The 17,076-nt window shown below is 34.6% G+C and overlaps 1 protein-coding gene across 1 annotated transcript; it reads right to left on the bottom strand.

The window, feature by feature from the left end:
* Nucleotides 1–946: 946 nt before the first annotated feature.
* Nucleotides 947–13,054, bottom strand: LOC143242233 (putative peptidylglycine alpha-hydroxylating monooxygenase 1). The gene is made up of 5 exons (XM_076485601.1): nucleotides 13,031–13,054; nucleotides 10,655–10,705; nucleotides 6,305–6,354; nucleotides 4,491–4,714; nucleotides 947–1,086 (listed from the first exon to the last, which is right to left on the bottom strand). The coding sequence occupies exons 1-4, from the start codon at nucleotides 13,052–13,054 to the stop codon at nucleotides 4,537–4,539; spliced, it is 303 nt and encodes a 100-aa protein (XP_076341716.1). The 3' UTR covers nucleotides 947–1,086; nucleotides 4,491–4,536.
* Nucleotides 13,055–17,076: the final 4,022 nt, after the last annotated feature.

Genomic DNA, 17,076 nt, shown 5'->3' on the forward strand with positions numbered 1-17,076 from the left:
AATCACAAGGAAAGATCATCTAATGACATAAAACACCATTACAGTAATCATAAGGAAACATCACCTAATGACATAAAACACCATTACAATAATCATAAGGAAACATCACCTAATGACATAAAACACCATTACAATAATCATAAGAAAACATCACCGTTTATTTAATCCAATAATCTTTAATGTTTCTAGCATTAATTATTTCATTTCTTTGGACTGTTTTACTTCATTATTTGTTCATTGTTCACAGATTATTAAGGTGTCAGCAGTCACTCCATACGTCATTCGAATCATTCTTCTTATTCGTGGAGTGACGTTAGAGGGCGCTGGAGACGGACTACTTTTTTTACATTACTCCAAAATTTGACAAACTTTTGGATCCCAAGGTTCGTTTATGTTTTTGTAAGTACATTCATACACTAATGTTATTGTTATTATATTCATATATAAATGTTACTGTTATTACATTCATATATACATGTATTTGTTATTATATTCATATATAAGTGTTATTGTTGTTACATTGATATATAAATGTTATTGTCATTATATTCAGATTTAAATGTTGTTATTATATTAATATACTAATGTTATTATTATTACATTCATATACGATATAAACACTAGTAAATATTGATGTTAGATGTCAAAGGTTGTTGGACAGAACCCATCGTATATTCTTTTACCAACGAATAGTGAGATTAACCGTACATTTTAATGCCCCTGACGCTGAAGACAAACACTAACAACCAGGCTGGGCAACAAATAAAACTTCCCATCTAATGTAACTGTAGTTTACGTCTTTGGTGAAAACAGTGTCATTGTTAATCAGTAACTGTCAAGCGACTTTTTTTTTTTTCGTTTATTTGCTCTCAAGTTTTGATACCAGTTAATAATTCTTTAATCAAAACGCAACGAAACTAAATTAGTGTTATATTTTCTCAGAAGTGAACTCTGTGAAATCAGTATTAATTTATTATATTAATGTTATCAGGTCTGGGTGACAGCAGGAACACAAGTGTTTTTCACCTTTGGTGTTGGTTTCGGTTCCGTCGTAACTCTTGGAAGCTACAAGTTTAGCCACAACTTCTTCCGGTAACAAAACAAAAAAACAAAATATTTTTTTTATTTGATTATTTAACAATGATTTTGCACAAAAATGTTCAATATAATAATTCTCTGTACTCTGTATTCGTTATTCTTTCAATAGATATTATTGTACACTTTGAACACATTCATTATTGTTTCTATATCTTTATTTCTAGAGACGGAAATATTCTATATTTTGTTAACCCTGCTACCAGCATATTTGCTGGTACTGTGATATTTTCCGTTCTCGGTCACATGGTCTACATGAAAGGCGACGGGACTGAAGCTGCTGACGTTGTGAAGTCCGGTAAGATAATTCAGTCTTCTTGTGCTTCAGTTGTTTATATAAACACTAAAAGCTCTGTTTCTGTACTAAATCAACGTATTCAGAACAAACCTTATTAATATTTTCTTTAATCTTGGTTCTAAAACATTTAAAATGAAACGTTTATTGGTAAGTTACAGTGTATCAACATCTTAATATAAACTTAGTATTATCAGACAGTGACCTGCTGTGTTATTTTCAGAGTACAAACACGGTCTTTGTTCAAATATAATCTAACATGGTGTATTTTCTTCAGGTCCAGAGTTAGCTTTCCTTGTTTATCCAGAAGTTGTTCTACAGTTGCCACCTCCCCCTTTATGGTCAATTGTGTCCTTTCTTATGCTGTTAATTCTTGGAATTGACAGCCAGGGGAGCATATAATATGTTGATGTGTGTTATTTGATAGCCAGGTGAGCATATAATGTGTTGGTGTGTGTTAATGTACGCCAACATTGTGAAATATTCAGAGACTAAACACTGTCTTTCGTTTTTGTTTCAAATTTATACGTTTCTGTTATCGTTTGCTTGGTGGGAGTTTTAACGTCTTGTGCGTGGCTCAACGAATGGAATCTCCTTGGAAGTGAAATAAACAATTTGAGCAGTATAAAAACGTGAGTAATGTTAACGTGCGGGTGTTATTTAGTAAGTCCGTTACATTTTACCCAATTACACATTTAAACGAAGAACAATAGATTTTCGAAAGAACCGATAGGTATGGGGAATACAATTAGCAGTTTACTGGGTTACCAATTAGTGCCTTTCTGCCATAATGGGGCTGAAATGCTAACTTCAGAGGTAACTTTATTGAATTTACTTGTTTGGTTTTGAATTTCGCGCAAAGCTACACGAGGGCTATCTATGCTAGTCGTCCGTAACTTAACAGTGTAAGACTAGAAGAAAGGCAGCTAGTCACCACCACCAATTCTTGGGCTATTTACCAATGAATAGTGGAATTGACCGTTGCATAACGTCCTCAAGGTTGAAAAGGAAAGCATGTTTGATGTGACGGGGATTCGAACCCGTAACTCTCGGAGTACCAGTCCAGTGCCATAACCACCTGGCCACGCCAAGCCTCAGTTTAATTAATCCAGATGTTAGTACCTTATTTTTATTATTCTTATTTTTCAGTTTTTTTCTTTACTATGGAAAGCAGTCAGCTACCCACAGCTGTCTACAGACAGTGAAGGGTGATATAAATGTGGGAAATCGCTCTCTAATTTTAATTTCTACTGCTGTTTTTTTATTTTACTTTATTTCATTTCTTTATGTGAGATGGGTGAATGAACTGATAGACGATGTATCTCCACCGCAATGTGGGTCCTACTTCTTTAGTCGCCTCTAAAACCTAGGGTAAATTTTATACCTCACGTTATAGCTTGTACCCCGAGATTCTTTCAATTAGTGCAGTGTTTTTATTTTATTTTTGTTTTGGCTTGTTTTTGGTTATAACTAAATAATATATATATTTTTTGTTGTTATTCAAAATGCATTTCTCCATAATTGGCGTGTAGATAAGGGAGCTCAATTGTAGCACCGCACGTGATAAACCAATTTTGGGTGTGGCTGACATTATCAGGTCACTTATTTAGTTTTAGGTTTACTGTATATCTATATAAATTCTAAGTATCTAACTTCTGTATACCTTTGTTTATTAAGTACATGTTTTCTTCTTCATTTCTTTTAAAAGTCTGTGGAGATCCAGAAAGATCGGATAATAAAAGGAAACTATTTTATTCAGTCATCAACAAGTAGATCTCTTAATTGAAAGCGAGCAAAATCACATGAAAGCAACTAGTAATACATTATATTCACACCCACTTTTAACAGCGATTCAACACAAATACATTCTTAACCACGAAATGTACAGTGTCGCTGAAATAAGCTCCGGCATGGCCAAGCGTGTTGAGGTGTGCGACTCGTAATCTGAGGGTCGCGGATTCGCATTCCCGTTGCGCCAAACATACTTGCCCTTTCAGTCATGGGGCGTTATAATGTAATGGTCAATCCCACTATTCGTTAGTAAAAGAGTAGCCCAAGAGTTGGCGGTGGGTTGTGATGACTAGCTGCCTTCCCTCTAGTCTTACACTACGAAATTAGGGACGGCTAGCACAGATTGCCCTCGAGTAGCTTTGTGCGAAATTCAAAAACAAACAAACAAGTCGCTGAAATTATTTATAAACTTGAAATTTAGTCATAAAACGTAACGAGAAGTCCTATAAATTTCAACTTTTATAAGGTGGCCAGAACTCCTAGAAATGTCGATTATTATACAGTGGCCAAAGACCACTTATAAAAACTTTCTTCCATCTTTAAACAGTGGACTTTTGGGCGACGTCATAAAGGCTTTCTTCTCATTGTTGTGATTTTGGTCTTACAGACCATGGAGGGTTAGGTTCATTTAGATCACTTTCTCCACATAGGCTTTGGTTAACATAACATCACCAAATAAGTCCGAGATTAATGATTTTACAGTCACAGCTCCAATCATGAATAAAATTAAAAAACAATAAAAATTAAAAATAATTACCAAATATATGGTCAAGTTCTAAGAAAATAAGAAACTGCTTTCACTGAAAACATACAAGTACCTAAGTCAGGTTTTCTCGAAAGCTGTGCAATTTTCACTAGCACTGATTTTGTTGTTTAAAATAACACAAATGAGATGAAACATTGCTTACAATAAAAGACAAACTGTAACCACATATAAAAGACATAGATCATAAGAGATACATTTGTACAATGTCTACAAGTTACAACTTAAAGCATTATAGTGAATATACATTTAATATAAGAACCAACAGTTTTAGATAAGAAATGTGTAATTGGATAATATTCTATGAATAACAATAATATTTTGACACCGCACTGAAAAAGAAATTATACATTTTCACCCAATTAATGACACGTTTTTGATATTAAATTTTAAATAAAAGATTATTTGTTTTGTTTTTTTTGCGCAAAGCAACAAGTCTGTCTGTGAAAATAAATCGAGTTTAAACAAAATAATGGTCACAAGTCAGATACAAAACTCAAACACAATTAAAAAAGAGGCCAATAAAAGGACGAAAACACAACTTACATCATGTAGAAGGAATATTATGCTATCAAACTAGAAATCTGCCTAATTATTCTGAAGTGCTTTCATCTTTATCAATGGAGTTTGGAATGCTTCGCAAGCAAGAGTCCCAGCACCAACGGTAGATTGGAGGTCCTGGAGAGAAGCAATCCTGTTTACTTACGATTCTGTCACCTTCCACATAGTACATCAGGTAGAAATTACACATTTCATCATTGCCAGTTGGCCTGTACAGAAGTAAACAAAACAAAGTTTTCCGTGACGATAAAAAACCAACTTGGAAGTAAAAAATGTATTCTCAAGATGACTGGTATGGGTAATAAAACTTTAATTAGCACAAAGTACAGAACAACGTATCGAGCTTCTGAGATCATTTTCAGATTCACTTGCAAACTCTCTTTGTTAGCCTGAAGATGACTTAAGAAGACCGAAACGTTGTTATGTTCTATATGTTAATTAAAATTGTAATACCCACAATACATAAGTTCATCAGAATGTAACCAGTTATTGAATTTACTTATTGTTTATTATTATATTTTTTGTTGTTGTTGTTGGTGGTGGTATATAAAAACATCCATTTAACTTGAGAAGTATTCGTCATTTTAAGTTAGAGACACAGAGGCACTCATAATAAGCATTTAAATTGTTACTGAAAATGACTAATTGCAACACGGAAGAAGACATTTTAAAAACAAAAAAATATTCATTTGCTTGGAATGTGAAGAATCCAAAAATTACTTGCAAATTAACACATGATACTTTTTATCATTTATTTTTCAGAAGATCATTAATCTGCTTTGGTATCGAGTCCACGAGTTGACTGCAATCTTTACCAATTTTTGGATCGCAGTACCACACCTCAATTATGGCTTCAATTAGCTTATCATTCATAGTACAGTATTTTCCCCGAAGTCTTTCTTTACAAATCGCCCAAAGATTTTCAATAGGATTTAAGTCTGGAGAGTTTCCAGGTCAGTCCATCACCTTTATTTGCATTGTAATCATAAAATTCTTCACACGTTTCGATGTGTGGCACGGAGAAAGATCTTGCTGAAAAATGCCAGATCCATCTGGAAATCTCTTTTCAATTCTGGAACCACTCTTCTCTAAAAACTTCGATGTACTGTGGTCCTCGCATCATACCTTCTACGATATGTAAGCCCCGACGCCATAGTAGCTGAAAAAAGCCCCAAAACATATTCTTCAAGGGATGTTTTACGAACTGATTGATGTGAGATTCTCGAAGTTTCTCACTAGCAGATCTGCGAACATGCAGACTTCTTTGACCCTGTACGAAGAAATAAGGCTTGTCACTGAATAACACCTTCCTCTATTGTTCTTGCGTCCAGTTCTTGTATTTCAGACCCCATTGATACTGTTTTTTCTTTCTTGAGTTGGTAAGAAGTCGTTTTTGACTGGTCTCCATGCCCTTCTAACGCAATTTCGAATGACGTAATATTCCTCAAAATTTCGTCATATATCCCAAAAAATAGATCGACCGTACTGTAAAACACAGCTAATAACGCCGTCTGCGTGAAAAAGTGACTATTAAAGGAAATAAGCGGGTCCAGCGAGCCTACACCGGCCGCCATGTTAAAAATATTGTAAAATGACCATTTGTCTCAATTAATTTGCACAAGGGTGTAGTTCATAACTATACAAAATATTTTCCAAGTAAAACATATACTAAAAAACAAAATAAATGTCATATTTTTGTAATCACAAGGAAATCAATCATTTGTATTATATTTATGTTTGTTTGTTGAATGTGAAATAAAAATGTTAAAATGTAAATATTTGCTTCAGAAATTTCTTACCCAACTTCAATGTCAACATCTCTGAAATTTTTCATCGTACAACGAGCAGCCTGTTAATAAAATATTCAAATTGACTGTTAAGTATAACATGTATAAAAATCAAGAAACCATGATTTATATTAATGTATATTTATTTGCTCCAGTATTATAAGCTAATAACTCATAATTTTAAACATTTTAATTCAAGCTTTCTTTACCAGGGGCGTAATTTTTTACACCCGATTGGGGAGGATGATTTTTTGCAACCACTTATGTGAACTGTTCAATTTATAAATTGGTAATCTCTGATTACGTGAACCTGAAAACTGTAAACATGCAGTCACAGAATAATCTTGTTGACACGATACTTCAAGGTTTCCATGTAGGTTTGTATAAGTGAGATGTTGTGAACAGTTTTCAAAATGTTGACAGAATAAAGACATATGTGTCACAAATTAACTGCCACATGAATTTATTCCTGCACACTGCACAGTATAAAAGATGGCCATTATACTTGACAAAGTCACTAATAACTTTCATTGCATGAATTACGTTTTCAAATATTAATGAAGTTAGTAATTACCCTTGATAAGTTTATATATACTAAAAAACTGTTCATGTTGTTTGATAAAAATAATTAAAATGTCTTTGCAAACTCTTGAAAATTACACATCATTACAATTAAGCACATAATTATTCATACTTTTCATTGAAGTAAGATTCATTTAGTCCTCTAGTCTACATGTTCCCAAACATAAACCTCCTTTGTGATGATCTGTTTATTAATCCTTTCATAAGCTCTTCTATATTTATCTTGTCGACCTCATCTTTGTGAATGTGACAAACTGCCACATAGTTGAAAAGGCATTGAGACATAGTTGACCTTAACCACGTCTACAACCGTCTTCATGCACAAAAGCTGCGTTCACATTCGCAGCTGAATACTGGACATACAAGTAAAATTTTCATGAGAAGAAACATTTCACTAAACATCTGCTGGCTTGTTTCATGCATTTTACAATAAGCATCCTTTGCATCGCACCTTTCAGAGATACTGCTTTTGTTGTTTGTTCCTTTGAACTTGGGCAACTGAAACTCGAGCCGTTGTACAGAGATTTCTGGATAGAAGTTTATAACCGAGTTGTCAATCTTGCCAGATGTGATCATGTTCTCAAGTGCCAGATATTGCCTCAAGTCATTGTTGTCTGCATTGAATCTAGTGGTCAGATGTTCTATGACTGTGTCCACAAATTCAAAATATTGGCTTCTGTAGTAATCTCTAGTTGTTGCAGAATGGTGTGCTGAGCCATCACCTGTGATCCTTCTGGGGGGTCTGCGAATGCGTGGTAGTTCAATAGGCACCAGATCTAGGGAAGTTACCTTTTCTCAGCTTCATCAAATATCTTGTTGTAATTTTCCTCTGTTCGCAATTCCCGCAGTTGCTCAACTGTCATTGCAGATGCATCAATCATGCCAGATACTGTCGCTAATATGGTTTAGAATGTACGGTTTAGTTCCTCTAATGCAGCTAACGGATGCTGAGCCATCAACAATCCTAAAACTGTCTTTCCTTTGTCAAATCTGTCCAGCAGACCTCGTGCTTTCACTGCTACATCTGATTTTATATTTGCTAATTCAGATAAAGAATCAACAATGTCACTGTAGTGATCATTAGCACATGTAATTGCAGATAGGTGGCACAACCAGCGTGTTGGACACAGTGAGGGGATGTATTTAACTGGATTATTGTGGCTGTCTGACGATACAATACTTTCAAAGATTTTCTTGTATTTGCCTAACCTCTGAAGCAAGTTCATGTACCTACTGGATAGAATCTAACACATTCACAAGCTACAACTGCATGTTGTATTATTAAATTAGCCTTGTGTGCTCCACAGTGACAAAACAAAGCTGACGGTTGCTTCTCTTTTATTTTTGCCTGGCATCCACTGTACGCATCACTCATGTTAGCGGCTCCATCATAAGTTTGTGCTCTTAATCCTGAAAGTGGTAAATTGAGTCTAGTCAGTACATCAAGTGTAGTCGAGGATAGTTTCACCAGTTGTATTGGACACACTATACAAACCAAGAAATGTCTCATGGACGTCAAGGTTCTCATCTACGTATCGTATACATATTGCTTCCTGTTCGGCACCTGTAACATCTTGAGTGCCATCAACCATTAATGCAAAGACTTTACTTTGTTGCACTTCGTGTGTAATGTTCCTGAGTATTTGATGGCTGAACATCTCCATTATTTCATTCTGAGCCTGGGGTGATGTGAATGTGGTTTTCTTTGACAAGTAGGCCATCTACTAAGGATCTTCCTCTTCCAGGAGCTTCATTAACTGCAGGAAGTTCCCTCCGTATCAGTATGTCCACGTAATGCTAAACCTTGACGTAGTAATAAACGTAAACTTCTGAATATTTTGGCCAGACTTCTTTTGCATTCTTCCTGCTGCTTCTTTTTCCATCATGTAGCTGGACAGTCACTGGAGTTACATCAAGTGAACCTTCTGGAGATATAGCGAATCTGTGCTGAGAGGAGGGCTGGTGTTCGTTGAATTTCTGTTTTGCCTTTTTCCAGTTGCACAAACTGGTGGATATGAAGGTATACTCCACTGGCCTCTCAATTTCTCTGTAAAAAGGCCTCTATTTTCTGCCTTGGCACAATAAAAGCATATAACTTTTTGAGTCTGACTGTCGAAGTGCAGCCATGGGAACTCATCAAACCACTTACCCTGGAAGTTGATATTTTGAGATTTTGCTTTCTGTCGAGGTATTAGTTGTGAGTCTGGATGATATTGCTTCCTACACTGTATCTGTGAAGTGTCAGATTTTTTATTACTGCACAAACTTGTTTCACAACTATCTGGTGGTTAGTAATGTGCAATAGTTGCACAAGTATTTTCAGACTCGTCCTGTGATGAACATGGTAATTCCTCTGTATGGCAAATTTCTATTCTTATGCTTGAAGTTGTTGGATTATCTGCATCTACATTGTCACTTGTAGTACTAGTAACTGGCTTGCAGAACTGTTTAATATGGGAAAGTTTCAGACGCTTGCTTGTCATAATTGGAATCTGTTTCCCAGATGACTCAACAGGCTAAAATACAGTTTTTTTATTGAAAAACTCTGATGTACAATGAATGAAGATAGAACAGAATGGAAATTGGACTGAACTGTACAATGTATTTAAGTCGAACGCGCGAACCTCACAGTGACTACCGAGCTGACTGATTGCCTGGGCATCGCTGGGACAATAATGTGTGCTCGTTACAACACAAGTAATTGCATGTTTCTCGAAAAATACTTAAACAATTACAAATATATTATATTCCTGTTAAAACTTATCAAAAGGCAAACGAGTTGTGATATAATATCTATTAGCACGTCTATTAAATGAAAAGACCTAAAAAAAAATTAGCAATAGAATTCGAGTAGAGGCTTCAGGCCGTTGAAATCGCTCCTTTTGTGTTCTAATTATACAAGAAAATACAACATTTTTTACTATCTGTTTTTTTACCATAAAGCTCCAGCACTTTATTAGAGGGCAGTGATAATCTGAAATATCATGGATTAATGAGACCCACAAACACAGGTCTAATGAGCCCTGTTGTAAAATCGAGGCTCAGACTAAAGGGAGCGGAGGGGCTGATGTGGGGCGCATCTGGATCCGAGTGGCCCGTTAACTGTACACTAAACGTACACTATAGTCAGCGTCTTCGGCAACTAAGGAGAGTAAGGTGTTCGACAATAAAACCGGCTAGACATGTTTTAGAACAAATGGCGTAGGAAAACCGCACAATATACACATAAGATTGATGCAGCTACAAGCTACAAATGGCTTGCCAGATCTAGATCATGGGAGTTTACGCTTGGAAGTAATATTTTCGAATTTAATGCTCTGTTCAGTATGTTGTGATGAAACTTTTACTTAATCTCACACTACGTACAAGACATAGGTAGATTTTGAGATAGTGCTTGCAAGCTTTGCATTATATTTAGGCCTACTGACTGATACTTACGAACTATCGCTTAGATCGAAAAGCTTAGAAGTATGCCTATATTAAAGATGTAAATTTCGGCTACTGAAAAAGCCTACATCTAGGCCTAATTATGTAATTCGATTGGTAAGAACACGAGAATCACAAGAACAAACACAGAATTTGTAGGCCTGTGATGCAATAAAACAATTCAACAGACCAAACTGTAGGTAGGATGATTGAATGCACCATCCCCCACCTAAAATGAAGGGGGGATGTATACCCACCATCCCTCCGGAATCTACGCCCCTGTTCTTTACTGTATTACAAAATTTCAATACAATTTCCACAGAAAAACACGTAATGACCTTTTTTAACCCTCACCACGATATCTCCTTGCAAAATTGTCAAGTTGTTCTGAACAGGGTAGAACATCTGAAACAGGTAATATTAACATTAAGTTAATATTATTTATTTCGTATAGAATTATTTAATATTATGAAATTTAAATAGTTCTCACGTTTCCTGGTTAGTTTTAATTGCACACATTTTCAAAGATTATCGAATTGTTTCTACAAATACCTGTGGTTTCAGAAGGTCATGTTTTCCAATCAACAGCTACTGGCCATTAGGCTTAACAACATATCCTGCCACAAGCTTCCCTGCATGAGAAATATAAATACATGTTTAAAAGTTTAAAACTAAAAATATGTAGAAACCTTTACTAATGCACTTAAAATTCATTAAGAATTACACATCCCTCGAACAAACTTATAATATAAATAAAAGGGTTATTTGTCTTTTCAATACATATATTTACTTCACTTTCTTATATTTCAGGTTACATATATTCAAATAAGTTTCTTATTTATAATTACTTGCTTCAGTGATAAAGATGTCAAATAGCATGTGCAACAAAACATTTTTATTTGTCTCAATAAACACATACTTGTCCATGTATAACCTAAAAAAATGTCTTCTTAAAATAACTTGCATACCCCTAAACTGAATAATACAGTAGATATTGAAAGTTTTCCTTGTAAAATACTTGGAGAATTACAAAATATATTTAACTGATGTGTGCAACATTTGTTATGTGTGTATTGTATTTAATTACTGTTTGTTATCAAATGCAATTAATAATAAATAATGAAGCAAATATATTAATCATACTTGAAAATATAAATTCCTCAATATGGAAATAAAAGTACATAAATTACCAGCACCTTTATGTATAACAAATAATAGGAATTGTTTAAAAACTGTGATGGAAAATGAAATGATTGAATGGTATAGATTAGGAGAACCAACAGAATGGAGACAATTATTACATGAGTTCCAATATCCTTAGAGAAATTCCATGAATTCATACTAATATATATAAACACCAGAATCTATTCTGCTTTATTTAATCAACTTTCTTTTCATATTGATTTACATAATTTCTATAGTTTCCAGTGACTACATATAAAAACAGAATGAAACAGTATAATATTACATTCGTGTCCTATAGTGAAAAATCTGTTTAACTGAAGTTAAACACAAAGCTACACAATGGGTATCTAACCCCAGTTTATAGCGTTGTAACTCTGCAGACATCCTGTTGTGCCACTGAAGAAAAGATGGGATGAAAAGAATCCATCAATATTTGGCAAAATTCACTCTGATAGTTACTTGTATTCATATTTACCTATGTGCATGTGTTTAATTTTCTCTTGTGGTATACAGGCTTATCATATGTTTTAATATAGAAATTTTTCAAAATTTTCATTTATTTTGGTGCATGTAGTTTTAACTTTCTTTTGACCTAGTTACCTACAGTTCTTGGTCATTCACCTGATGTATCACTGCTGTCTTCTTGTGAGACATATTTCTTTAAATATTTACATACAATGTAAAGATAATTAGAAGTGTTTTCCATTGAAAGGTCAGGTGACCTTATCATGCAAGAATAACACCAAAAAAATCTCCCTTATCTAGCAGTGAAAGTGATAAAAAAATCACATGGGTAGCACAAGAAATATGGGCAGACTAGGAATATTGTTTCCTGTATATAATGCCATGCATGCTTTTCTCAGTCTGGGACAACTTAATAATGGAGAGGGGGAGACTCTTTTCAACAAAGGAACTTTCTTTAGTCCATAAAAACATTTATTGTTTTTGAGAGTCAAATATTGTTTCGTTGTGTCCAGTGTCTTAAGCGTCAATCAAAGTTAGAAAATTCAGACTCGCTCTACAAAGCGAGATGAAATACTAATTCTAATTACTGATAACAAGTTCAAATAGGTTTTCAGAAAGAATAATATTTTCACCATCCATTCTTATGTCTTAGATTTTAGTCATTCTGTTAAGACCAAGAAAAGCAAATATGTTTTTAAATACAAAACTTAAAAACGAAACAGATGCTACGTTTGTTACATTCATGCTTTCTTCCTTTAATAAAGTTTAAAAAGTTCTTTATAAACATGACTGCAATAAATGATTGTATAATATGCTGAATGTACCATATTACAGCCTTGTATTATGTCTTATTCGTAAAAGATTTAAAGATATTCAAATGACGTGTTTTTTTGTTTTTTTTTTGTACGGGTAAAACAACTGGAAAAACAGATACTGGAATATAGCAACAGAACTTGGAATCATATATTAGATACTGACTAAATTCGTAATGTAACAGACTTAATCTTAAGAAAATACTTTCCTACCATATGGTAGTATACGTACAAAACTTCAAGCTATGTATTTAAACAGAATACTTACCACTTTAGGCTGAACATCAGGCATTAGTAACGGAAGCTTTAGTTCAGCAGAAACGTGATGTAACATACACTTTAGGCTTAACCACAAAATCCAAAATATTGTGACTGAATAGAGCTTCCTTAGTCGTGATGAGAAAGCCATTTTAACTACTGGTCCTGCACGTCGTCGAAAAGATATAAGTCGCTGCTGAAACGTGGGATGAAATTATATCGATTTTTGTGCGAGTATTACGTTTCTAAGTGTGTTGCTAAGCTACCACACACCTCAAGTTCTACGTGCTTGACGCAAAGTGTCCCCCCGGTCCGAGGTGAACAGCGAAAAAACAAATTACACAAGTAATAACAGACTGTTTCTGTGATTGAACAGAACCACAGCGCAAGCTTAAACAACCCGAGCTCACGAACAACTTGTTTGTGACGTTACAAGGTTCCTGAAAGAAAGTTCACCGTTTTATAAAATTAAACACTGACCATTGAGCGCTTAGAAATCTCGGTTAACGTAACGTTCAAGATAATTTACACATACGAATATTATAGTAATATTATGCTTCTAAAAATAGCATTATGTGATTGAATCTTAACCTCCGTTCTGCGAAGATGTGTTTCTTCTTTTCCTGTTCCTCCGTTATCAAACTTCCTTCCTTTTCTATATAAAGTTCTCTCATTTTACTTATCATATTACATTGTGTACACTTTTGCAGAAGTGACATCACCTTACCACGAGTGGTTTCTTTCATCGTTTCGTTTCTTTTACATATTATACATATAAGTTCGTGTAGGTAACATTGGACGCCAATGAACTGTCATTAAAACAAAACAAAAAACAGAGTTATATTTATATTTGGAAAGAACAAAGGAATATAACATTTTTTTAACATTTGTATTTTCCTATGCACATAAAGTTGTTCAAAAGACACTATATCAGTGAAGGTCCACAGTGACACAGGTGTAAGTATGAACGCTAATTAACGCTAAAAACGATTTTTCGATAACAGTGGTGGCCTTAGCACAGACAGCTCATGCGCTAAACAACAAACGAGCAAAAATCAAAATGCCGAAGAATCGTTAGAAAAAAGCGAAAAACACTGCTTTCTATCTCAAAATACAAAACGTGTGTAACATTTTTACACACGTGCAAATATAACTTAAAGGCCCAGCAGAGCCAGGTGGTTGAGGCAGTCGACTCGTAATCCGAAGGGGGCGTATTCGAATCCACGTCATCAAATAGGGTCGCTCTTTCAGCCATAGGGACATTTTAATGTAAAGGTCAAAAGTAGCCCAAGAGCTCGCAGCGGGTGGTGATAACTAGCTGTCATTCTATAGACTGTTAAATAGCAAAGAGCTCTCGTGTAGCTTCATGCGAAATTAAATTTAAGACACGAAAAAACAAAACAAAAAACAACTTTAAAACAAACTTGTACGTAACGCCAACCAACAATATATATTTGATACTTACATGTTTTGTCTACAACTCGACAACAATCTGAATATTACGCCCGAAAATAATATTTCACTTAATACGTTCAACAATAAATTCGCTTAGCAACTAACTACATGTAGAACACTTGACAACAGAATTCTATAAAATATCCTTACTCAACTTTTAAGCTGACTTTCTCTCGCGCAGTGAACTAAAATAAGATTTGAAAAATATCTCTTTAGCTGAATAAAGTATTCGGAAAAAGAAGAAAACAAACTTTTAATACTACTGATAAAGCATAGCTTATACATAAGTCCCGAGAAAACAACTCCACTGGTTCATCAAGCTTACCGGGTTCGTTAGGGACTCGTAGCGAAGGAGACCAGGCGACATTCTCGAGGAGAAATTTTCATTTAGCCTCGAATTTCGACATGATACAAATACCTGTGTGTAAAGGGAAAATCACAACCTAAACATCTATGGAATCTACTAACTTTCCTTCTTCATCCCGCACCAGGTAAAATGTTTACATTTTATACTGAGTGGCTGACGTTTGTATAGGCCCGAATGGGTTAATGTTGTCTATGTGAATATGATGATAAATGCGAGTAAAGTAGAAAAAGTGAAGGCAAAGGCACGAACGTTGTGTTAACCTGTTATTACAGTAAAAAGTAAGTAAGTCGGGAAGGGCAGATGACTCAAGGTGCCCTAGTTGGGATTTACAGATCCATCGCCTCAAATTTTAGGTGGAGAAAGTGCCCCGAGAAAACCTACTTTCACTAGTTAGGACCAAGTGAAGCCTCTTCCAGTAATTTCTTTTTCCTTCCCATTTAAAGTAGAGTTTGGGTAGTAACACGCAGATAATCGGGTGATTGACCAATGAAAGTAGGTTTTCCAAAGGCACTCCCCCCATCACACACACAACCAGTTTCTAGGAATATTTCCCTTCAAGTCAGACCCCTTGTTTATTTTAATCTATATGTATATCTATTCAAACTTCTCACTTTTAATTTTAATTCCATTTATTCTACTTTATTTTTATTTTATTATTTAATTATTTTTAACATCTGCCGTAACATTTTTCATTTTGGAATACGATCGCAATAAAATCAATTTTAGGATTCGATTGTGGAAGTCATACAAAACGAATGCACCAATGAAAACAATTTCACAATAAAAGGAGATGTGACAACTTAAATACCGTCTCCCGATGGTGCAGCGGTAATTTGGCAGTGATAATAAATAGTTTTACTTGCAATACATTTGTAAGGTATTGTATCAAGTCAAAATATCACACACTCACTTTGATTTCCTCTCATCGTAATTTGTGGATAATATTTTGGATTTCATTTGTTTTTTGAAAGAAAACATTTAATCAACTACGATCAATTGTAAAGTCTTTAAATAAATAAATTTTATTTCCTTTGAAGTTCATAATATCAATATTACAGTACTCTTTTGGCCTTCATTGTTAGGGGGGTAATAGCCAGATGAAGCTTTGGATCAAAAGAAATATCACATAGGTTCGAGTATTTCCTCATATTTCCAGGTTCCAATTCTTTAAAAATTGGCGTCAATGCTTTTGCTCAACATTTTAATATTATCTGTTATACCATTTTTAGGTCGTTTACCCCAGCCATTTTTGAACTCTTCAGTGATACCAGTACCATTAATATTAACAATTGTTGACACGGTATCATATCCTTTGTCATGAAATATTACTTTACAATCTTCAGTCTGTTTATCAGCATGTTGAATACAGCATAAAAAATTTCATCTTTTCTTTTTTACATCTCGCTCCATTAAACACATGCTGGACTCTCCTTAATTCAGCTGTAAATCCTTATTTGTGTAAAACATTTTTTTTCCTTTTCTCTATTTCACCCAAAGAAAAAAACAATTACATTCACAGACACAGTTTGCTAAGTCCTTTGAACATAATGGCTTTCTTTATTATTTGTAATACAAAGAATTATTTTGAATAATAATCACAATTTTATCGAGAGTCTTTGAAATAGCTGTCAACAATTTCGATCCATTGACTTGGAGCAGCCAAAAATCTACTAAAGCTAAAGATATGATAAATTGTTGTCTTATTGGTCAATGACTTTTCTCAAGAAAGAAAACAAGAAAAGAGAATTTTTTTTACTGCAGATACGTGCGTGTGTTTTTTATAGCAAAGCCACATCGGGCTATCTGCCTCGTGCACTGAGGAGAGTCGAACCCCTTGATTTTACACTGTAAATCCGTAGACATACCGCTGTACTAGCGGGGAGCACTACTACAGATAGAGGCAGTGTTAATTAAGGTAAGACTGGAGTCTATTTAGAGCTAACTGGAAGTGTAACGAAGAAAAACAGCAACCCAAGAACCAATAACTCAAAATGATATGCCACTTCTCATTCTTCGACTATATTTAGGTTCTCAGCTTTTCTTCCTTTTACAGCAGTAGTTTAAGTGAATCGAGCTAATGAAATAATAAAGTAAATATTTTGTTCCATGTAATATTACCTAAAACTTTCTAAACTAAAAGCAAGATGAAGAAGGACTCGGCCTGGCATGGCCGAGCGCGATAAGGCATGCGCTCGGAATCTGAGGATCGCGGGTTCGCATCCGAGTCGCGCTAA

This window comes from Tachypleus tridentatus, unplaced genomic scaffold (genome assembly GCF_004210375.1).
Source record: "Tachypleus tridentatus isolate NWPU-2018 unplaced genomic scaffold, ASM421037v1 Hic_cluster_2, whole genome shotgun sequence".
NCBI classification, from domain to species: Eukaryota; Metazoa; Arthropoda; class Merostomata; order Xiphosura; family Limulidae; genus Tachypleus; species Tachypleus tridentatus.